This window comes from Bos taurus, chromosome 14 (genome assembly GCF_002263795.3).
Source record: "Bos taurus isolate L1 Dominette 01449 registration number 42190680 breed Hereford chromosome 14, ARS-UCD2.0, whole genome shotgun sequence".
Classification (NCBI taxonomy): Eukaryota; Metazoa; Chordata; class Mammalia; order Artiodactyla; family Bovidae; genus Bos; species Bos taurus.
Window position 1 is genome coordinate 8,350,274 of NC_037341.1, and position 24,846 is coordinate 8,375,119.

At 47.8% G+C, this 24,846-nt stretch overlaps 1 protein-coding gene across 4 annotated transcripts in view; it reads right to left on the reverse strand.

The window, feature by feature from the left end:
* The window catches only part of TG (thyroglobulin), a 235,939-nt gene that overhangs the window by 132,777 nt on the left and 78,316 nt on the right, over positions 1-24,846 (reverse strand). For all 4 annotated transcript variants that reach the window (XR_003038023.2, XR_003038024.2, NM_173883.2 and 1 more), the window contains 4 exon segments: positions 23,013-23,124; positions 21,635-21,714; positions 20,563-20,706; positions 12,380-12,442 (listed from right to left, as the gene is read on the reverse strand). Coding sequence is in view for 2 of the 4 variants with exons in the window: in NM_173883.2 (NP_776308.1) it covers positions 12,380-12,442; positions 20,563-20,706; positions 21,635-21,714; positions 23,013-23,124 (399 nt within the window). In the remaining 2 variants the exon portion in view is untranslated.

Here is a 24,846-nt window from a genome sequence, read left to right on the forward strand (position 1 = left end):
AGAACTGGTAGTATGCAGGTCAGAAAGCAACAGTTAGAACTGGACATGGAACAACAGACTGGTTCCAAATAGGAAAAGGAGTATGTCAAGGCTGTATATTGTCACCCTGCTTATTTAACTTCTATGCAGACTACATCATGAGAAACGCTGGGCTGGAAGAAACACAAGCTGGAATCAAGATTGCCGGGAGAAATACCAATAACCTCAGATAAGCAGATGACACCACCCTTATGGCAGAAAGTGAAGAGGAACTAAAAAGCCTCTTGATGAAAGTGAAAGTGGAGAGTGAAAAAGTTGGCTTAAAGCTCAGCATTCAGAAAACGAAGATCATGGCATCCGGTCCCATCACTTCATGGGAAATAGACAGGGAAACAGTGGAAACAGTGTCAGACTTTATTTTTGGGGGCTCCAAAATCACTACAGATGGTGACTGCAGCCATGAAATTTAAAGACACTTACTCCTTGGAAGGAAAGTTATGACCAACCTAGATAGCATATTCAAAAGCAGAGACATTACTTTGCCAACAAAGGTCCATCTAGTCAAGGCTATGGTTTTTCCAGTGGTCATGTATGGATGTGAGAGTTGGACTGTGAAGAAGGCTGAGTGCCGAAGAATTGATGCTTTTGAACTGTGGTGTTGGAGAAGACTCTTGAGTCCCTTGGATTGCAAGGAGAACCAATCAGTCCATTCTGAAGGAGATCAGCCCTGGGATTTCTTTGGAAGGAATGATGCTAAAGCTGAAACTCCAGTACTTTGGCCACCTCATGCAAAGAGCTGACTCACTGGAAAAGACCCTGATGCTGGGAGGGATTGGGGGCAGGAGGAGAAGGGGACGACAGAGGATGAGACAGCTAGATGGCATCACTGACTCGATGGACGTGAGTCTGGGTGAACTCCAGGAGTTGGTGATGGACAGGGAGGCCTGGTGTGCTGCGATTCATGGGGTCACAAAGAGTCGGACACGACTGAGCAACTGAACTGAACTGAACTGAACCACTACCCAGGGGACTGCCGACCTGAAATGTTCAACAGTATCCTTAACCAGTATATCAGTAGACTGTCCATCTAGAAAGGACACAATACAGAAGGAAAGTCAAAATAAATGTTTGTTTTTTCAAGTCTAAATATCCATTATAAGTGGATACTATCTGCGGGGTAAATGCATTTATCTGATTTTCTAGCAAAAAAAAACAAAAACAAAAAAACACGGCCTCCAAGTGTTCACACGTTCTGTCTGCTGCCTCCCTCACCTGCCTCTCCAGGCTCCTCCCTCATCCACCTACTTCCTACCACCCGAAACTCCTGTTTGGCAGTCTAGCAAAACATTCGGTGCTGTCTGACTTTGTTCACTATTCCCTTTGTTTGCACTTGCAAAGTGAAATCAGTTTATGCACCTGATGAGCTCATATCATCTTTCAAAACTCAACACAGATGTCACTTCCCTCAGAAACCCTCCCAAGAGTCCTTCCTCTGCCATTCCCGGGACTTTTTCTTCTGCTCTAAGTATCTTGTAAATATGTCAAATGTTCCACTGATATGCAGCATTGGAAGTTACTTATGTTTTTTCTCTCTGTTAAATTATGAGTTTCTAGAGATCAAAGAGTCTGCCTTGATTTTATTAATTCTCCAAGACTTGTCATAACAGCATATAAAAATACTAACAGTAGCAGAACTTCCCTGGCAGTTTAGTGGTTAAGACTCGCCACTTCCATTACAGGGGGCACAGTTTGATTCCAGGCCAGGGGACTACAATCCTGCATGTTGCACAGGGTGTGGCCAAAAAATAAGGATAGATACAGATATATAGTTGCTGTTTAGTTGCTAAACTAAAAGAATCCTGACAACTCTTTTGTGAGCCCATGGATTGTAGCCTGCCAGGCTTCTCTGTGTATGGGATTTCCCAGACAAGAATACTGAGTGGGTTTCCGTTTCCTTCTCTAGAGGATCTTCCTGACCTAGGGGTTTAACCCAAGTCTCCTGCATTGGCAGGCAGATTTTTATTTTTACCACTGAGCCAGCTGGGAAGTCAAATAAAGTTGTAGCTAGCATAGAGAATCCCAGGGATGGGGGAGCCTGGTGGGCTGCCATCTATGGGGTTGCACAGAGTCGGACATGACTGAAGCGACTTAGCAGCAGCAGCAGCAGCATTTATTAAAGGATCTAGGGTTCTATGTCCTAAACAGGAATATCAATATCACAATTTTGCATGAACTGCCCAATCCATAAACATGTAACAAATGAGTGAATAAACAGAGCTCCTTAATTAATACAGGAGAAATGGGATACTCACTCTTTTTTCATCTCTATAAATATTAATGTGGTATGAGAATAATATGATTATTCTCATACCACAAGACCTCAGTAAATAATAATTGAATAAAATCAATTAATTGATCAGTGAATCACATAGAAAGCAAATAATGTGCATTTGATTTTATATCATCTCACTTTTATGTGGCCTATTCCTATTTGTGGAACACTTTCATTTAAACTGTGATATTTAATAATGGGGGCTTCTCTGGTGGCTCATATAGTTAAGAACCCGCCTGCCAATGCAGGAGATGCAAGAGACATGGGTTCAATCCCTGGGTCAGGAAGATCCCCTGGAGAAGGGAATGGCAATCCACTCCAATAATCTTGTCTGGAAGATTACATGGACAGAGGAGTCTGGCTGGCTACAGTCCATGGTGTCGTAGAGTCGGACACGACTGAGCGACTGAACTGAACTGAGTGACTATACTTTCAAACTGAATCTTGGAGCTGGTGAATCACATGGCCAAAATCACAGCGCATGAATGTCAAGTCAAGGACTTGACCCAGACTGTCCCCTTCCAATAACCCCATCCCACTGTAGCTGCCCCCTCCCTCCCTGGGCTCAATTCCAGACTCATAAATTGATTTCCTTCAGTGGCATGTGGGCTTCCCAGGCAGCACTAGTAGTAAAGAATTTGCCTGCCAATGCTGGAGACTTAAAAGGCAGAGATTCTATCCCTGGGCCGGGAAGATAACCTGGAGTAGGAAATGGCAACCCATTCCAGTATTCCTGCCTGAAGAATACCATGAACAGAGGAGCCTGGTGGGCTATAGTCCATGGGGTCCCAAAGAGTCGGACATGACTGAAGCGACTCAGCAGGCACACAAGCAGCATGTACATCCCAGGCAGGGGTTTGCAAAGACATCTGAAACAGTCCCGCATTTGTTGAGGTGTGAGCTTGTGGTTGGTGAGTAATCACCTTTTACCTTGCTAACTGCAAAGACACTTCTCAAGAAATGTCTAAGAAAAAAGCATACCCAAGAAACCAGACTCTGTCCACGTCCTCACGGCAAATCACTAAATGTGTCACAAGCAGAATTTCCTAGTGGAAAGTCAAAGGCTCAAGTTGAATCTGATTTCTCTCAAAGAAGTTTGACTCCTATCAAGTGGAGGCCCCATATTCCACCCCCATACAAAGGCTTCCTGGGAGGTGGCAGGACAGCTGGATTACTCAGAGCATCTGAACTCCTCTTCTTTGGAGTCACCGAGTGATCCTAGGAAGGTGGGGGATACGTGCAGAAACTCAGAGGAATACATGCATCAAGGACCAACGTGAGCTGAGCAAAGTAATTCCAATAACGCAGAGGCTTCTCTAGGGACACTGAGCTCTTGCATGGGACAGCGGCCACCGTGACCTCTCAGTGGACTGTGGGTAACTTGTGCAAGGCCACAGACTTGGTTTGAACCCAGGCACAAGGTCACAGAGTTGGTTTAAGCCCAGGCAGGCAGGCTCTCAAGACAGCACTCCCACCCTCCGCCTCTCCAGCCACTGTGGGGGCAGGAGCTGCTGAGCTGTCCCCACTGACCCCTTACTCACTGGACATGTTAGGTATCATGCTAAACACTCATCCTGCCTGATTCACCGAAATCTGATAGCAACTCCTGGATGCAGGGGATATGATGAAGAGTGCCTCGAAGAACCCGAGGCTCAGAGAAGTGAAGGGACTGAACCAGGTTACACAGAGGAGGAACAGAACTGGAATTGAAACCCAGATTTGCCCAATGCCAAGGTCTCTCCGCTTCACTGCTTCTGCTTCTAAAAACATCTACCAAGAGCTTTCTGCTTCCCTCTGGGTAAGTTATCACAAAAACGGAAGAAAATAAAAAACCACGCCTCAAAGTGCAACCGAACCAGTCATTAGAATTACCAAAATAGAAAAGTTAAAAGAGAAGTATAGAGGCCATTGAAGCTACCCCCTCCCACAGCGAGGGAATCTCCAACACGCTTGAATACCCCACTGACGGGGACCTCATCCTCTCCACCTCACACCATCACAGCAGGACCCGTAATGCCTCTTCCTCCATCCTCTGACCCCACCCCTCTCATCTCACCCGCTGCTGCCCACTCCATGAGGCAACACCTACATGGAAGCCCTCCCACAGTCCCCCTGTGCTAGGCTCCTCTCCACTTCTGGACTCCACCCATCAGGGAGGGAAGGTGACTCCTTCCTTGACAAATGAGATTCTGTTCCACCGAGGAGGCCAGAGAATTCCGCACAGGCTCCTGACTGCTCAGCGCTAAAGAATCCTCCTGCAATGCAGGGGACACAGGTTCAATCCCTGGGTTGGGAAGTCTTCCCTGGAAAAGGAATTGGCAACCCACCCCAACATTTTTGCCTGGAGAAATCCCACGGACAGGAGAGCCTGGCAGACTACAGTCCATGGGGCCGCAAGAGTCCGACACGACTTATCGACTAAACAACAACAACAATTAAAAAAATAACAAAATAAAAACTTTGTGTAGCACTAGCCACTGGTAACATAGTATTACCATTTTTAATCAACAGAATTATTATAACCCATAAAAATAAATCTACCACTGTTGATGGATTGCTTTCAGAGATGGTTTAATTCATAATCAGCTCACAGTGATTAGAGTGGTCCTAGGAGGGGTAACCATTCTGAAATATTTCCCCTCAAATGCTTAACAAAGGGTCTGAATTTCCACTTTTAAAAATTAAATCTTCCTGGTTTATTCACTTCTTAAAATGTGACCACTCTTGGGGAAAATGTTATTATACAAAAGAAGGTAGGTCCTAGGTTGGCATATTTTGTTTTTTACCCTATTTCTCTTCAATTCGATTGAGCCAATCCTTGATGGACTAGGCACAAAACTTGTGCTGTCTGAGAAGGAAATTATCAAGGTAAACCCTTTGTTTTCTCCAGTCTCTAAGATCTAACAAAGGTTTAAGACACAATTACTCAGCAAACATTAATCAAATGTCTCCCAGACACCCCATGTACAGTTGCACAGGTTGTACACTGTACAAGCGCAGGGGCAGCGTTCACAAAGATGGCCTGTGAAAAGGATCCCTTAGAACTGGCAGTGCTTGACCGAATCTAGCTACTCCAACAAGGCCAAACTTCATCAGGCACTGTGGCAGCAATTTTACACATAAGGCATCTTTAAAGTCCAATAACAACCTCTTTGAAGACACCATCATCTCCATTTTATAAGTGTAACAACTGAAACTCATAAGTGAAGTCGCTCGGTTGTGTCCGACTCTTTGTGACCCCATGGACTGTAGCCCACCAGGCTCCTCTGTCCATGGGCTTCTCCAGGCAAGAATACTGGAGTGGGTTGCCATTTCCTTCTCCCAGGAATCTTCCCAACCCAGGGATCGAACCCAGGTCTCCTGCATTGCAGGCGTGTGCTTTAGCCTCTGAGCCACCAGGGAAGCCCTTACCAGGGAAACTCATAAGTATTCCTTAAATTGGTCAAGTTCACAACCTAAGGAGGACAAAGACAGGATTCCTACATCCCATGTGATTTCTAAATCCATTCACCTGGTTACCATTCATTAATCTATTCATACTTTCAACAAGCATTAACTGAATCACTATTAGCTTTAAACTACTAACCTAGAGCAAAATGAATATTTATATTTTTCTTTAAAAAAGCAAATAATTGTAAATAAAATAAGATCAAGCGTCTACTAGACACTTTGCTAAGTGTTTAGGATCAAACCATGAATTACAAAATATCTACCCTTTGCAGCATGAAATCTCACAAGCAAGCAAACAAGAGAAATATGTTTATTCATTTGGGGACTATTTCCTGATAACTGACCAGGTACAGTTATGTTTCTAGGAGCTAAAATATAGCAGTGAACAAGACAGATAAAAGCCCCTTCCCCGTGTGGCTTCCCTTTTAGAGGAGGGTAAACAGTTACTCAGGAAGTACACAAGGGAGAAGGTTTCACAGCACAAAGATATGCAGACACTAAGGCAGGGTCAAGGGGTAGGGAGTGCTAAAGAGGCTGCTTTGATGGGGACGGTCGAGGGTGACGTTAGCTAAGAGCCCAGGAGGCACCAGCCCCAAAGAGATACTAGGATGAAGGCTCCATGGAGCAGGGCTTTCTGAGGCTCCATTCATGGCTCTGGCCCTAGTACCCAGTGCCCAGCAGAGTAAGTGCTCACCAAACACTAAACACTTGTTGAACGAATAAGCGAATGAACAGGGGGGTGGCAGCTGAGGCAGAAGAACCATAACTGTGCCCCAAATCCTGTACTTCACCAGCTGGCCCGAGGCTTCCTCCTGCCTCCGTGGAGAGAAATGAAGCCTTCCAAGCTGAGGGAAGTTTCCGCCTGTGTCCCACTTTACTTCCCTCTGCTGTGGCTGGGATTCCAGTCTGCCAGCCGTTTCTCCATCTCAGTCCCTGGGTCTCCGAGCAGCAGGGCATGGGTCCAGGGGAGCTGCCCTATGCGAGGCTCTGCCCAGAGCACACACAGTCCTGCTGGTCACAGCCACCCAGGCAGCGCGGGGCCGGGGCAGATGGGCATCCCGGCTGCAAGCACTGGTCTAGGTGGGCACTGCCACTGCCAGCTAGACTCAGTGCCCTCAACAGGCTGCAGACAGGAAAGAGTGAGTGCCTGCCAACCTCGCCTCGCTGGGCCCTGGGATATGGACTCTACCTCTGGACACCACTTTCATGAATAGGGACAGAGTCTATACTGTGAGGTCCAGAGAAAGGCTGTGTATCTCTGCGTACATGTGCACACATCAGCTCTGCATTTTGGAATTTAAGTTTTATGCAAACATGAGGCAATGTTGGAGTCAGTGCCTGCTCACATGGCCCTTTCAGCCCAAGGACCAGAAGGATGAAGAACTGGCGTGTGCGTGGTTAATGCGTCACCACGCTAGTGGCTATGGCAGGCAGGTGACAGGGCCCCAGGGTCGCTGCAGGACAAAGTTGTTAACAGCTCCCATCCCAGCCTCAAATGAGCCCCAGATGAGATCATTAAAGTATAGCGCCCCTGGGATGCAGGCTGTGATGTCCTCCAGACCCCCTCTTCAGGAATGAAGGGCTCTTCCCCAGCTGCTGGCAGAGACCCCTGCAGGAAGGGTGGCACCCCAGAAGGGCAGCCATATCTATATGTGACCAATGTGAGGGTGTAACAAGTTTAAAGGTCATCCCAGCATCCCCAGAGATCAACTAAGCTAAAGTCACACTGAAGCTCAAGTTCTCTCTCCATCCTTCTCTTTTCCTCTTCACCCCTTGATTCCATTTCCTAAAAAATGACCTACGTTCTGATTGCCAAGTCTGATTCCTGCGGGACCCAACCAGCAACAGTCAGCATCTTCAATGGAGAGACTCTGGGTTTGGATCAGATTGGGTTTGAATCCTGGGTCTACCATTCATGCATTCATGAATTCTATGACCCTGGGCCTCTATGACCCACAGTTTCCAAGTCTGTAAAATGGACATAAGGGTGCACACCTCCTAGGGTATGAAAATATGGAAGAACTTCGCACAATGATTGACAGATTAAGTTGCTAGATACACAATAATGGAAACATCAACTGGCTGTGACGTGGGAGAGTCATTCTTTCTCTCTGCTTGTTTCCTCCTCTGTAAAAGGATGGGTTTGGGCTTGGGAATTATTACAGACATTTCTTGAACACCCAGTCTTACCAGGTTCTGTGCCGAGCCTTGTACTCTTTATTCTACGACACAAGCCTACTGGACTGATATTTCACCATCCTCACTTTACAGAGGCCAACAGAGGCTTGAGGAGGCTGAGGAATCTGGCTCCAGAGTGCCCAACGGTTAAGTGATGGGGCAGGATTGGAAGCCGGGTGGATGGACTTCAAAGCCCATGGCCACACCAGAATGCCCCGATGTTTCCTTCAATCAGACACACGCTCCCTGCCAGTGCTGGCATATTTTAGGATCACACAATTCTGTCTCCAGCTTAACGGAAAACAGATCAACTGAATTCCATCAGCCCCTTGGCACAGCCAGGAAAGGACGGAGGCCAAGCAGACAAAGTTGATTGACTACAATCGTGTGTCCCCAAGAAAGACTGTTGGCACAGCCACTTCTATCTCCATCAACCTGGAATTCAGACTTTGTCGCTGTTGCTGAGCTGCAGGCTGGGGAAGCTGAGCAGGGCAGACTTTGACCAGGCATCTTCTTCAGCCACACCTCTCACCCTCTCAAGCTGCAGCCTCACCCACACCCTTGATCTGCCGGTAGCAACCTGTGCTCACAGTCAAGAGCTGGGGTGTACTTTAAAGGGTGTTTTGAATTCCTCAGGTGAAAGAAACTCAGAGCATAGACACAATTTTCTAAAACTCACATTCTGTGTTTTCCTCTGGCTTGCACTCTAAATACTCAGTTTGTTTCAATGATACCACTAAAAGAAGAGCTTCTGAAATAGTGAACGACAAGCAATTATCCTGGGAATCACCCCTTGAAAGATTCCAGGCTTGGCCTGCAGGGGACAGGGAGATAGTGGCCATCGTACAGGAAGCCTCCAACATCCTGAACATCGCTCCGGACTGGTTGTCATGGATCTTTTAAGAAGCAATGGACCTTTTCTCTTACGAAGGAATAGCATCTTTGCCGTTTTGCCTATTTTAAAAAAACATACAATTTTCCCTATGAGAGTAAAATGGCTCTTGACACATAGATGACACAATTATCCTTATTTTCTCAAAGCCTAGCTTGTCCACGCACCATGCATCTCCACCTCAGTCCAAATGGAGAGTGTTTGAGTCTTTTTGAAGCTCATTATGGAGGTGGCTCAGGGGTAAAGAATCCACCTGCAATGCAGGAGACTCGAGTTCAATCCCTGGGTCAGGTAGATGCCCTGGAGGAAGAAGTGGCCACCCATTCCAGTATTCTTGCCTGGAGAATCCTATGGACAGAGGAGCCTGGCGGGCTACAGTCCACGAGTCACAAAGAGTTGGATCCAACTGAGAGACTAACACTTCCACTTTGCTGTCTTCAAACCCGCTAATGTGTTAGAAACCTTCTTTGGAGCAACACAAACCAAGATCTTAGAGAGGTCCCTAGCACAGAGTATGTACCCAAGACAGGCCCCTGAGGTTTCCCAGGTCACCTTTGACTCCTCCATCCACATTAATCCATCCATCATCGCATCAGAATCCCCCTTTTCAAGTAGATGTTGAAAGGGCAGCTTATACACACCACTTCATAACAGAAACAAGGCCAAGACTTTAAAAGGTCTCCAGACAAGTCTGAGATGGGGAAGTTCATCTCTGTCACCCTTTCCAGAAACTCAAACCAAACATTTTCATCTAACTCTTAGTGGGGCCAGATACACATGGGTTCCAGTCCCAGTGTGCTCATTTACCCTAATGGAGCCTCGGACCCCTTATTTGAAAAATAGACCCTGTGACCATCTCACTTTCTTTTGAGCATTAAATGATTTATGCAATGTTTGGCATTTAATAAATACTTCCTTTTCTCCCTGAATAAAAAGTGCATAAAGATGAGGGATTTACATATGCCTGGTGTATGTTTGCATGTGTGTGCAAACCATCCGTGTCAGCATCACATAGAGGCACCAATACCTTGAAGGCAGAACGACGCTCCCGCCTCTGACACATCAAACAAACAAGCTCACACTCTTAATTCCAACCTGGGAGCTCTGTGTGCAGGTGGAATGTTGGCCCCACACCTCCTCTGCTTTCAAACCACACTCGTCCAAGGCATATTTGAAAATACTGTGACATCTCATTCCACTTTCAAAACATCTACCCAGATCCATAGACTTTGTGTGTTCATGAAGAGCGATGTGGAATTCTACACCCTTTTTCTTTTGTTGGTGATCCAAGTCTCAGTAATACAAATCTTACCAAAAACAGACTGGAAGCATTGTAAAATCACCTGAAGATGCTTATATATCGACTGATTCCTATCTAACAGTATATATTTGACATAAGATATCAACACTTTCTTTATCCATAAATTTAATAAATGATTTCTTAGTCATAGTATTTAAGAATTCTAAGCACGTGAAAAAAAAGCACTTTGATTCACTGCAGGCAAGTATGAAACTACAGTCAAGTGTTTGGGACTAATTTGGCAATATAGACCTAGAGTTTTAAAATCTAGAGTTTTCAAGCCCAGTAATTCTGCTTCAGAGAAGGTACTCCCACCACCACCAGGAAATAATCTGGACATTGCCAAGAGCTTTATGCACAAAGGGATTCTTATGATGTTTTCATGGTGGTGAGGAGTCAAAAACAATCAAATGCCCAGAAATAGAGGAATAAGTTAGTGAATTACATGACAGTCGTGGCTGATACTATTCTGTCTTTGATTCTTCATCACCAGAGTGGGAGCATTTTAGGGGTAAGAGCTTGATCAAATGAATGAATGAATATACACGTGTATGCAGGAATGGTCAGCACATCTACAGCAGTTTGGAAATCTACATGTGATGCAATATTAGGTAAAAACAAAACGCTGACAAGAGATTACAACTACTTTTCACACACACACACAAATCTAAAGAGATTAGAAAATAAACCAAAAAATTAGCTGACATGGAGTAATTTCTAAATAATCCTGTAGTTTTTTTTTTTTTTTCCTTCTGTATTCTGGTATTGTTTGCATTTTTCTGTAATTAACAAATAGGAAGATAGAACCTGCCTTTAGAGGTTGGTGTGATGATCGAAAGTCTTAGACATGAAATCTGTAAGTGCTTAGACATTGATATTCTGAATAGAATGCTCAGGGGGATAAAAGAACACATAAAGTTAGCTCTTTTCACTGAGTGAAGGAAGTGACGACACGGTTGAGGACATTTATACTCTCAGCCCAGCCCTGACTAGAAACGATTCCCTCCCACATGAGCCACATTCTGTCCCTTCAGCCAGGGCCATAATGACACACGTCTAGCGCCCCTCGGACATCGTGTCGCCGGACAGGAATGATGAGAGCCTCGCGTTTCCTGACTAAGCGGAAGCAGAAGCGGGATGCACAGCGAGGCCCACGCTGGCCTGCCCACTCCCGCCCTGCCCCACCCGGCGCCCAGCACCCCACGCTTCCCACTGCCCAGGCAGCACATGGGGCCAGCGGTGGTGGGCACGGGGCCAGGTGTGGGAGGGGACAGCAGCCTCAGGGGACAGCACGCCTGCCCATGCTCCTGAGCTCCGGGCCAGTGCCCGGCCTCTGAGGTCACTGTGCTACTCGGGGGCACCCGGGGCTCTGAGCCCCAACTCCTCTGCACCTAGAAGACCGGACTCCTTTCACTTTGGGGCCCAAACACCATGGCTCCTGACATGGCCCCAGGGTCGTGCAGGCCTCGTCACCACGCCATACGGTGAAAACAAACCTCAGAACGAAAGCAGGAGTACCAGGAAACCCCCTACACGCGGACCTTCAAGTTGCAGACTTTCAAAGATGCAAGCGTCCGTGCGCATGCCCAATCACGTAAGTTCACGCGTCTGGTGCACACGGGCAGGCGCATGCGTCCTCTATAAGCAGTAGTGTTTTGTGTACTTTACTGTACAGAACTGCATAGAGTACAGTAGTGCAGTATCTTTACTTCAACCCCAAGATGTCCAGAAACAAGCGTAAAGGCAGCGCTGAAATAGCTGGCACTGCTAAGACACGCCAGCCATAGTGTTGTACTACGATACTTTTCAAGGTAGTGGACTGTAAGATTAAACATGTTTCGTTTTTTGTGTTTGTTTTGTATGCATTATTTGTGCAAAAAGCATTATAAACCTATTACAGTACACTACTGTATAGCCCATTGTGTTAGCTGGGTACCTAGGCTAACTTTGTCAGACTTATGAACATGCTCTTGGGATGGAACCCATGCATGTGTGGCAGACTTACTGTGCCGTGCTCCCATCCCACTCGGCCTCGGCTTGGCTGCGTTGTTTGGCCGTCACTTAACTATTGCAAGTTTCCTCGTGTATGAAATGGGCGTGGTGCTGGTATTTGCCCTTTCCATGCATGTGTCTAACTGAGAGGAGCTTAAGGTCAGAAACGTGATGGGCTCCCATGAGCTATAAACTCTTGGACGGAAGTGAGGAGAAAGTCAGCTTCACACAGGAGAGACAAAGACCATGGACTCACCATTCTCCGTGAGGGCAGGCAGAGCCACCGAAGGGCAAAAACTGGGAGCATCACTTGGAGAAACTGAAAAGAAGACAAAGACAGCCTTTTAGCTCTTTGTGACTCTTTGGATCATTGAGCCCCGAAGGCAGGAAGAGTGGTCTAACTTGGTGGCACAGAGTCGTGCGTGGAAGGCAAGACAGTGTGCCCAGCACCTAGTCCCACTCCCGTGTGGCCAGGATGGGGTGGGTTGAGATGAAGGGACATCCTAACAACTCAGGGGCTTAAAGCAGCCAAGGGCCTCCTCTCCCTTGAGCCACGTACCTGCTGCAGGTGCTGGGGGCTCTCCTCTGTGTCAACCCCCTTCAAGCCCCTGGCAAGGGGAGGTTCCATCACACCCCTGCCTCCCAGACACTGCAGCAGGGCAAGGACAAGGCTACCCCTGCTCTCACAGCTTTGCCTACGAGTGACATGTAGCACTTATTTTCACACCATTTGCCAAAGCCAGAGGTGCAAAAGTACAGACCAGCCATGTTCCAGAGAGTGGTCACCTAGAGATATGCGGTGAACAAGGGAAATGCCACATCACTGCTGAGCTGACTCACTTAGGGGCAGCACTTAGCCCCTCTGGGCCTCAGTTTCCACATCTGTACGATGGGGATGACACAGCCTATGCTGAGAATTGCGGTGAGCATGACAGGAGGTAGTATCGGGCCAGGCACAGGGTGAAGGCCACAAGACAGCAGCTCTTCATGGCAGGCAGCACGGCAGGTGGACAGAACTGGAGCAGGTGGGAAGACAGACCTGGGCTCCAACCTCCATGTGCCGCCTAGAAGCAGGGCCAATGGACTAGTGATCTGGCTTCTTCCATCCCCAGCTTTGGGCACTGGTATGAGGCGATGATGTCGGAATTAAACGAGAAAGTGCACACACCCAGGAGGTGCCCATCAGTGCTAACTGCCCCCTCCCCTGCCTCTCCCCTTACTGAACAGATCACAGTCTTCAAAGCCACTGCATCCTTTTCTCCCAACGGCCCAGACCAGGAGTGTGGCCAGACCTTCTCCCTCTCTGAGCCACAGGGCAGCATGGTCAGCAGTCAAGTGTCATGGGTGAGGCTCAGGGTCAAGGGTCAGGAACCCAGGGTGACCTTCCTTGTCCTCAGCTTCCCTGTCTGTAAAATGGGAGTAATGATAGTATCTCCTTTAGGGCTCTGAGGCTTAGATGAGTTAGTGTATGTGAAGCTTTGGGCATACAGTAAGCACTCAATAAATGCTGGCCACTATTTGCTCTTAATATCGCCCTTTTAGGGACTTCTTGGCAGTCAGTGGTTAAGACTCTGAGCTTCCAACACAGGGGGTGTGGGTTCCATGCCTAGCTGGGGAACAAGGATCCCACATGCCTTGGGGCATGGCCAAAAGAAAAAAATAAAATTTAAAATTTCAGCACTACTGAAATTGTAGGTGAAGCAAAATTTAAAAAAAATATATCAGTCTTTGTAGTAACACATCCTTGTCACTGATGCTTAGGCTTGTCTGCCTCCACGAAAGCCTTGAGTCAGAGTCACGTTCCATCTGGTCCCCAGTGCCCCGGTTTGGGTCCCCTCCCGTCCCCTCTCCTCCTCTGCCTTCCTCACTTTCGTCAGGCACGCCGTGACCCAGCCTCCATTAGTTCTAGAGCCTCAGGTATTGTCCGTTCTGCTTGGCTCCATCTGCCTGAAAGCACCTGCTCCCGGTCATCATTCTAGAGCCTGGTTCCCAGGCTTCAGCGGACATTGGAATCCCCTGGAGGGCTTGGTGACCCACACTGTGTGAGCTTCACCCCAAGTGTCTGGTCCAGCAGGTGTGGGCTGGGGCCCAAGATCCAGCATTTCTAATAAGTTCCCAGGTGACGCTGACCCTGTTGGTCCACAGACTCACTCTGAGGGTCACTGGGCCAAGGCTTCCGTCACCCAGCGTCCTGTGAGCTCCTCACACAAAACTCAGAACCACCCGCCACCCTCCACGGTACCCAGGGGGCCAGTGTGTTCATTTAAATGTCCATCTTTGCTTTCTCAGAGAAAAGACCCTGAGAATCAGCACACTCCAGAGAACAATTATTTGACGGATCTGTAACAAGGGCATTCGACGTCCACCCCCTTGGGCCCAGTGATTCTCCTTCTGGAAGTCTGTCTGGAAATTCAAAGCAAGCTCAGTTTGCGAAGGAAAGATTTATACAACATAATGAATGGCCAGAAACTCTATATACCCAAGGCTGTGAGAACAGTTAGGCAAGCTGTCCACGGGGAGAATTACCATATTCACGTCCAGGTATTTATCACCTAGATCTGCTGCTATTGCCTTACTTACTCTTTCTCAGCCCCCACAGTGCTTCCTGACAGGGTGCTGTCAACCCTCTGGGTGGGACCTTCTTCAGTGTACAGGAATAGCTGAACCCTGAAAGTTCTCAGCTTCCCTGGGCCCCCTGGGGCACTGAAAATCTCAACAGCCTCATTCCCTGGGGGCCCTCTTACAGAGAATCGCACTGTGCAACTTTGAGCCAGTTGCTCAGTTAATTTATGCTTGTTAAGCAAGAGGATGGCCACCCTTCTTTCTTCTTCCCAACTCTGCTTTCAGCGACATCAAGCTGGTGGCCTGAAATGGGCTGCAGCCGGGGTATTTACACCACGGAAAGTGGCAACAACGACACCTCGCCCTGCAGCTGCCCAGCCCTCCCTAATTGTAACACATTTGCCAGCAGACCAGAAAATGAGGATAAGGAGAGACCCCACCTCATCACGTGGTTTGGGGGCTAAATAAGACGCTGCCCACCAAACACTAGCCTAGCCAAGGAGCCAACGGGGTGCTAAGCAAATGGCAGATGCACGTGCTGGGATGTGAGTGATGCTGAGGAATGAATTAGACAGTAAACTCTCCTACATGCGGTAGTTTCTACGTGGGCTGCAGAGGCATAATTAGAAGAGCTGGTCACTTCCTTTCCAAGTCATTCCCGTATCTAGAATATCTATCTACAGGGTCCAAGTGCACTTGTTTAGCAGAAGAGGAGAGGAAGTGGGAGGATTCTATTGGTTTTTTTTAGAAGCCGCATTTGACTTTGTAAACAAACCAAAGACCCTGCCCCACTTGCAGGCCACACATGGCTGCAGGGGGTGGGAGGAGGGGGTGGGGAGGGGTTTGAACAGCAGCTCAGTTCCCCTCTGAGAGCAGCCAGCGGGTACCGGAGCCCCAGAGGCGCCCCCCTGCAGGCAGCCCAGAGCCCCAAGACAGCTGGACCACAGAGCAGCCTCTTCCCTTTCCATTCCCACCCTGGTTGTTAAGACGCTTCCTCTTTGAGTACTGCCGCCCTCCCCGGAAGGGGCTGCAAACAGCCTCATTTGCATCCACAGTCACTTAGCCTGGGCCTCTGGGTTCTGTGCTCAGATCCCTGGAACTTTCTGTTCGCGCTGGACAGCAGTGAGAAATCACATGGCTCTCTGGGCGGCCCCTCTGGGCGCTCGCTGCTCTAGGTTGGTGCCTCTCTCCGGGCTCCTAGGAACTTGACTTCCATTTTCGTTCTGAGAACACAGCTCAGTACCAGGGACGTGTCGCCTGCGTGCAGGTCTCTGGGGGTCCATCCGGGGCTGGCAGGGCAGGACCATGGCCATCCTACCCACTGTCCCTGCACCCTCTACCCAAGGCGCCTCCATCTCGGCCCAGATGCCCCCTGGAGTGGCTCTGGCGCAATCCCTTGTAGAACAATATTTCTTGACCCCCTTTTGTGCTCCAGAAGCCCCCTTGCATCTCCCCACAGTAAGACAAGCCAGAGGGCTGAGTCGTTCTCTGGGATAGAAGGAGTAATTACTCCTGATGAGGGGCTAGGAGAGCACCAGCCCCACAGCGGTCCTAGCGAACACGGGGAGAGCACTGCAGAAGTGTTTCTGGCATCACTAAATGCCTGAGAAATGTTCCTTCTCTCACGTCTGCCTCCCAGGCCAGGCTTGACCCTTTGGGGAAGGACCTTCTATCGCTGGTGCTTCCAGGGTGTTTGACGTGTAATAGGGGCTTCCCTGGAGGCTCATGGTAAAGACTCCACCTGCAATGCAGAAGACCCAGGTTTGATCTCTGGGTCGGGAAGACCCCCTGAAGGAGAGTATGGCAACACACTCCAGTATTATTCCTGGAGAATCCCATGGACAGAGGGGCCTGGCAGGCTACAGTCCATGGGGTTGCAAAGAGTCGGACACAACTGGGCATCAGAACATATTATTATTATATTAGGAGCTCAACAAATGGCCTTTCCTTTCCCCTTCTTCTGTCCAGTTCTTTAGGTACAGGCCCTGGGCTATGCTTTTCATGTCTGGTTCTCAGCCTGGAGTCAAGTCAGGAGTCCATGCTTATCACTCAACATAGATGTCAGAGAAAAGGCATGCTTTCTGTCCATCTAAGTAACTATGTGCCGGTGTATATATGAAAGTGAAAGTGGCTCAGTTGTGTCCGACTCGTTGCGACCCCATAAACTGTAGCCTGCCAGGCTCCTCTGTCCATGGAATTCTCCCAGTCAGAACATTGGAGTAGGTAGCCATTCCCTTCTCCAGAGGATTTTCCCAACTCAGGGATCAAAGCCAGGGCTTCTGCATTGCAGGTAGATTCTTTACCGTCTGAGCCACCAGGGAATATGTATGTGTGTGTGTGTGTGTGTGTGTATACATGTATGTATGTATCTACCTGTCCATCATCTGTTTATTTATCTATCTGCTCATAGATCTATCATCTATCTATCTTTGTATCGATCTATCCATCCATCTGTCATCTCTCTCTCTCTGGGTTTGGGTTTCTGCCCTGAGGTCCTTGACCACGCTCCCTGCCTCATCGTGCACTGTGCACCCCTCTTGTCTCTGCCTCTCTGAGTTTAACGACAGGGTCCCCCCAGCAGTATCTCAAGAGGAATCTCACTCTCCCCTGAAGTACCTGCTCTCAGAGGTCAGTGCTCAAGGTCATGTCCCCTCCCCGCAAAAAACCATAGATGGCAGAATGCTACACGACCAAGCCATGGATTTGAAGCCAGGGCAAAATCTACTACAGAAGTTCTTTGCAAGAATTCCTTTGTAAAACCCATGTTTCCTGTGCCAATGCTGACTGAGAGGTCGCCCTTCAGGCGCAGGACCCTCTGTGCAGCCTCGCTGCTCCTGCGGGGCCCCTTCTTCCTGTGACTGTGCGTGACTGTCTAATACGAAGACGAGGATGGGGAGAAAGTAATGACAATGTCAGCTTGTTTGTTGGGTTTTCCAGAGTTACACTGGTGCAGTTCTATCTACAACAGAAAACAGAATACAAGGCCATACTAAGGTGCAGAATCCAGAAGATGACTGACTGTGTTTTGGGTCAAAATATATCAGAAATCAAAAGGTGACTTTGTACTGGATCAGTGTGACTGAACTACAAGAACAGTCTAATTAATGGAACCAATTTCCTTGAATAATATTCCTTTTCTCTGCCTGGGTCTTAGGAGGAGATCATTCATCGTCTTAAGACCTACCCCACCACCTGCTTCTGATGAAGATGACTTAAGGGAGAAAGATGGACTGGCGAGAACCTGGTTTTCCACTGATGGGAGCCATGGGTCACACCAGGTCACCAAAACTCCGTGTCAGCCAGCCCTCTTTCTTCCACTCTTTTGAAACTGGAGATTCAGAGCCACCCACACCAGAATGGCCTTGAGCCATACACATCTCAGGGTGTTTTCCAGCCAGAGGTCCTGAGAAACTGATGCCATTATGGCATTTTAAAATCTTTCACCCCACTCACCCAAGCACTGAAAACAGGCAGTGTGCAGTGTGGAAACCTGCCTGCGAGGGCGGCTCCAGGCCAGCAGACCAAAACCTACAGGGAGTGGTCCCTGAAGCATGAAAGAGGGCTTGCAGGAGGCTGTCAGTAATGGATCTCCACCTCTTGGAAGCAGGGCTAGTTTCTTGTTCCTGTATTCCCACAACACCTTATGCATGTCTGTTCTGGTCCTGAGTCTAGGACGCAACAGTTAATCATATACGCCCACGACCTCCTTACTAGGATGTGAGCATCTATAATAAGAAAAATGACTACATCTTATTAATTTCACATTTCCTATTGCCCAGCACAATGTATGACTCAGTATGGACACTCAAAAGAGTTTCAAAACTTCTAAACTTATGAGCAATCCAGAACTAGAATGGCTTATTTAGTTACAGTCTGCAATTGCTCCTTAGGGTTCCCAGGTGGCCCAGTGGTAAAGAATCCACAGGAGATGTGGGTTGGATCCCTGGGTCAGGAAGATCCCCTGGAGAAGGAAATGGCCAACCCACACCAGTATTCTCATCTGGGAAAACTCAAGGACAGAGGAGCCTAGCAGGCTACAGTCCCCAGGGCCACAAAGTTGGACACAACTGAGCAATTAAACAGCAACAACATCAATTATTCCTTAAGTTGAGCACCTGGAGGATAGGAATCATATCGTATTCATACTCAGCCATTACATCTTAGTGAATATGTCACATAGCTGAATGTAGCTATATCATTTGGTTATACAGTTGGTTATTTGGACCTGGTTCTTTTTGACAAAGTCCAACAATCCTGAGTCCAAATTCCATCATTTACCTGCTCTGTATGACTTTGGGAAAGTGACTTAGCATCCATGGACCTCTGTTTCCTCATCTAACAGTGCTTGTAAGGATTAGATGGGATAACACTTGTAAAGTGCTTGCATTCAGCCAGGCATACTCACAAGAAGACTCCAAAGAACAAGGCTGGATTTAGAAAACCAGAGATCCCTGAGGCACGGCTGATGCTCAGTCAATGCCCTGGTCAGAACTCCTGAGTCCTCAACCTGACCCTTTGAAATATATGTCGGAAAAAGTTAATAGTCTCTGCAGTCAGATAGAAAGAAACAGAACAGATGGAAAAGAGTTGGGACAATAACCACCTTGAATACTTTTCCTGGCTGAGTCCTGCCAAGAAGTTGTAACACTCTGGTCTGATTCCCATATTTCTGAACAAATGAATTATGTCTTAGCTTCTTTTTACCCAGCCCTTCCCTGTGCAATGGAAAGATGAAAAATGACATTTTCCAGCCTTTGGTAGGTAGGGTGAGGAGATGGGAAGAGGTGTGAGAGGACGGATGGGCAAGGAGGCATTGAGCAGTAAGAGTTCAGTTCTGAAGAGTTCAGTTCTAAATACCCACAGCTGGCTTTGGATCTCCTGTGGAGCCACCAACCTAGGCAGGTGCTCATGCCCTAGCCTCTGTGAGTTAGTTAAAGCCTCCTCTATATGGCACATTACCCCTCCTCCCCCTCATGGAAACCCAGGGCTTCCCCAGTGGCTCAGCGGTAAAGAATCCACTTGCAATGCAGGAGCTGCAGGAGACATGGGTTTGATCCCTGAGTGGGGAAGATCCCCTGGAGGAGGGCATGGGAACCTACCCCAGGATTCTTGCCTACAGAATCCCATGGATAGAGGTGCCTTCTGGGCTGTAGTCCATGGGGTCGCAAAAAGTCGGACCCAACTGAGCAACTTAGCACACATGCATAGAAACCCACTGAGGCTATTTCATCATATAGTCCTGATGTTTTTCTTAAAACACTTCAAGATGTTAAGATAAAATAAAAGTCATAAATAGAATGAACTCAGAACACAGGATGCTCAAGGAGGGAGCAAAGAGGATTCCACTCAGCCTGATAACAACCAACTCCAAAAAAATCTGCTCCGCAGTGACAAAATGTCTTGGGATTAGTAGACTCATGTTGAAGTGTCAAGGACCAGATTCCACCAAGGAGCCCGATCCCAGGTCTCTAGGGTTGGACATGGTTCTGGAACACGTGGCCAACCTACCATTGATTTCATTTATTAGTTTATTAGTCAGTTTTATTTTTTCAATTTATTAGTCAATTGCCTCTATGGCCAGTTAACTTGAGCTGGGGGAAAACCAGCCAGACAGTGCGTCTAGACAGTTTCACATCCAATAGCTCGTGGGATGTGGAAGACCCACCAGGCACAGCATAAAAAGGGGAAGAGAGAAGTTTGGAGTCGTCAGAGCTGGGTTTTGTGACCTGACTCTGCTTGCTGCTGGCTATGTGGCTTGGGTCAAATAACTTCCACTTTCTGTACCGTACTCTCTTCATCTTAAAATGGAGGAAATAATGTCCACTCCCCAGGGGCACTGAGCAATAATTGTGTAGCTGTTCAGGGCAGGTCACTTACCAGGCTTCTGGTACCATCCGAAGGGGTAGGTACGGACCTCAGTGTCTGGGGAGCCACAGTCCAGAATGCGCCAGACCCCTCCATATTCCTCGCTGCATGTCTGAAGGCCCAAGCTGTTCAGAGTTAGGCATGTCACCTCTCCTCCTGGAGCAAAAAGTAACCAGGACCAGGGAAATGATCACGACGGGAGATTCTAACTGAATGAGAGAAATTCTGCAAACTCATCCTTCAGCAGACATGTGGGGTGAAGCACCCTATTCCAGGGATGATCTTAGCCACTGATGAAAACCCTGCTACCTTAGTGAGTTCCTGGTCTAAGAACACGGTGGTGGGGGCAACACATGCTTGTCAAGCGTCCTTCATGCGCCCGGAGCTGTGCTAAGGCTCTGTAGGCATCATACCGCTCATCCCCACAGAAGCCTATGAGGAGGCTGGCACTTGTATCTCTATTTACAGATGAGGAAACTGAGACTCAGAGAGACTCAGTGGCTCATCCAGGATCATTCGTCTAGTACGTGACAGAATCAAGTTTCAAATGCAGATCATATGGAGGGATTCCAAGTTCAGCCCACCAAGCTACCTGACCCAGGTCTTGAAAAGCAAGCAGAAGACAGTTCATTGAGCCATGGCAAGAAGGCTACTTGGGTCAAGCGGAAGTGTGGTGTCCAGCTGACTGGGTACTGGACCAGCAACCCTGTCCCAGCTCCCACATTTACCAGCCACCTGCCCTTTCTCAAGCCCCCACGAGGTGATGCTATGGATTAGGTCAGACCATAGACGTGAACAGGGCTTCGCTGGTGGCTCAGATGGTAAAGGATCCACCTGCCTGCCAATGCAGGAGATGCGAATTCGATCCCTGGGTTAGGAAGTTCCCCTGGAGAAGGAGACAGCAACCCACTCCAGTATCCTTGCCTGGGAAATCCCATGGGCAGAGGAGCCTGGTGGGCTACAGACCATGGGGTCACAAAAGAGTCGCACACGACTGAGCGACCAAACAACAACACAGATGTGAACACGTTTCTAGACTGTAAAGTGCTGGGTACTTTACAGAAGGAGTTGTTGTCACCCTTACCTTTTAACTGAGAAACGTTCAGAAAGCCAAAGCCGGTGCAGCACGGGTCCATGTCACACAATCGCTCACATTCGAAGAAGCTGGCGGAAGAGGAGAAAGAGGAGGCCTGAAGGTTTGTGCTGGACGGGATCCTCGAGGTGGGCTGACTCGCTGTCATTCTGACTTCTGGGGGCCTGCTCTCTGTGACAACTCTTCCCTGAGTCCAGACATACAAGCTCTGCTCCTGCAACCCCCGACCCAGCACCAGGGCCAGGCAGATCCCTGTTTTCCACCCTCCCTTTCTTCCCCACTCCCATCAGCATGGGCAGTGCCCAGCCAGATATCTTTTATCATCTTTTAATCTCCATTTTCGAAAGCCAATTCTAAATGCCAGCAGCAGGGCATAGTTTCATGTGTTAACAACACTTTGCAGATCCATAGTTCATAAATCGATGACTCTTAAATTCTAACTTCTACAGGGAGAACTTAGTTGAAATTCACATTCGTGAGCCCCCTGTAAATGCTGATTCGGGTGGTCCAGGGTAGGACCCAGGACCGCGGGTTATAAGAAGCCCTCTGGTGATTCTGATAGGTGAGATTCACAGACTAGTGGAGAGAAACACTAGTCACGTTCAATGAAAACAACTAAGTTATAGCTAATTAAATCAATAACAAAATATATTTTTTTAAATTTTCTTAATTTTTTTTTCAGCTGCACTGTGTAGCATGTGGGATCTTAGTTCCCCGACCAGCAATTGAATCCATGCCCCCTGCGTTGGGAGTGCGGAGTCTCAACCACTGCATCACCAGGGAGGTCCCACAGGACCTTTTTAAATAAAAAATTAAATAAAAGTCCTTATATGCCTCTGGCCCTGTAAAAAGTTCTGCTTGCTCTCCGGGTTCTGAATGCAGCAGGGAGACTTTGCTGATCAAGTTTATTTCAATGCTTGAAAATTTGCATTAATTGACTAAAAAAAAAAAAAAAAAAAACCACGGGTCAAGTTCCCCTTTTGCATCAGCTGACCTTAGGTTCGGGGCTAAATGTTGTGTTGATTATTGTTCGCTGACCTTAGCCACCTTAGTCAATAAAGTAAAGAGTGAAAGTCCCTCAGTTGTGTCGGACTCTTTGCGACCCCATGGACTGTATAGTCCGTGGAATTCTCTAGGCCAGAATACTGGAGTGGATAGCCTTTCCCTTCTCCAGGGGATCTTCCCAACTCAGGGATAGAGCCCAGGTCTCCTGCATGTTGCCTATTTATTCCTTTTTCACCCTTTGCTTTGCGTTTTGCAGTTTTTCATGCTTGTGTCTTTAACTGATATTATATCACCTTCTTTATGAAAATAGAAGGGTCTTCATAATAAGTATTGTAGAGGGCAGGGATGAACGGAAGTAGCTTACCCACTGGAAATGGATTTGTCAGACATAGGCACTTTGTTTCTAATGGAAATCCCCGTCAGCTTTTGGAATGGCAGGCGATTGTAAAAATTCTTCACTCTATCTTGCAGCACAACTACACAGAGGAAGAAAGACATCTTATTATTTAAGTGGAAGATGCACTGTAACCAGAAAAATACTTCTGTAGGGGACAAAGTATACAAACCCATACTGAGAGCTTCTGATTAAAGATAGCATATTAAACCCATAGACTTACTCTCTGTTCTCTCCCCAAATCTCACTAAAATCACAGTAAAGGGATTTTTATAAAGGCATACACCCACAAGGCAAAAGAGAATAGGAGATCAGACAGAGAGACAAATTTTGGAAGCTAGAAAAAATACAGAGGAAAAATTGACCTCATAAACCTAAGAAGGCTGAATTCTTGACCCTTCTGTGGGAAGAAGCAACTCTATACACCTGCAGGGCTTCCCAGGTGGCTCAGTGATAAAGAATCTGCCTGCCAATGTAGGAGTTGCAGGAGACAAGGGTTCAATCCCAGGGTCAGGAAGATCTTTGGAACAGGAAATGGCAACACTCCAGTATATAGTCTGGAAAATCCCATGAACAGAGGAGCCTGGCAGGCTGCAGTCCGTGTGTGTTAAGTTGCTTCAGTCGTGTCCGATGCTATGTGACCCTGTGAACTGCAGCCCACCAGGCTCCACTGTCCATGGGATTCTCCAGGCAAGAACACTGGAGTGGGCTGCCATGCCCTCCTCCAGGGGATCTTCCTGATCCAGGGATCGAACCATGTCTCTTATGTCTCCTGCATTGGCAGGTGCATTCTTTACCACTAGTGCCACCTGGGAAAGCCCTAGGCTACAGTCCATAGGGTCACAAAGAGTCAGACATGACTGGGCACACACACACACACACACACACACACAATCTTCTGGAGTCCTGAAAGGTTTATGTATCCACAGTACTGGGATGAAAGTGAGCTGATGCAAAATGGCCTGGAAGTCTTTTAAAGAAGCAGGTATGTCTCCAGAGGTGGTCTCTTTCCAACAACTACCCCTTCCCACTGTACAAAAGTGAGGTCTCTCAAGGGCCTCAGAGTGAGTTACAGTGCAGAGAGGACCTTGCTGAAGCCAGGGAATTTTTTTTCCAGTTAGTCTAGGTGGTGAATATTGAGACTCCATTTTGCCAACCTTGTTTGGCATGTAAACCACAAGCAGCCAGGCTCATGCCCCCAGCCAGATATTATACAAGATCCCTCTGGAGGAAAGGCCTAGACACAAAGATGTGAAAGTGTTCGTCACTCAGTTGTGTTCAACTCTTTATGACCCTGTGGACTGTAGCCCGCCAGGCTCCTCTGTCCATGGGATTCTCCAGGCAAGAATACTGGAGTGGGTTGCCATTCCCTTCTCCACAGGATCTTCCCAATGAAGGGATCGAAGCTAGGTCTTCTGCATTGCAGACAGATTCTTTACCATCCAAGCCACCAAGGAAGTCCACATAGATATGAGGGATTCCCCAAAGGGCAACCCAACTACGTCCTCTTACAAAGAAAGCCAAGGTCAACACGCTCCCACCACACACTCAGAGCTTCCCAGTTAGCTTCTGGGCCCCTGTCTTACATTGAAGGGGAAAACCAAGGGTCACCAGATACCTGAGAAAGGCTTCCAGCAAAGAAGACAGAACAGTAAGTGGAAGATCACAGCACCACAGAAGAAGTGAAAACTGTGCAAGGTGACTCCCTCTCCCCAGAGTATCACTGATGTTCCCAGAGGGTAAAATCAACTTCTGTCTTGTTGAAGCCACAGCTGTTGGGATTTTCTCTGATAAACACCCAATG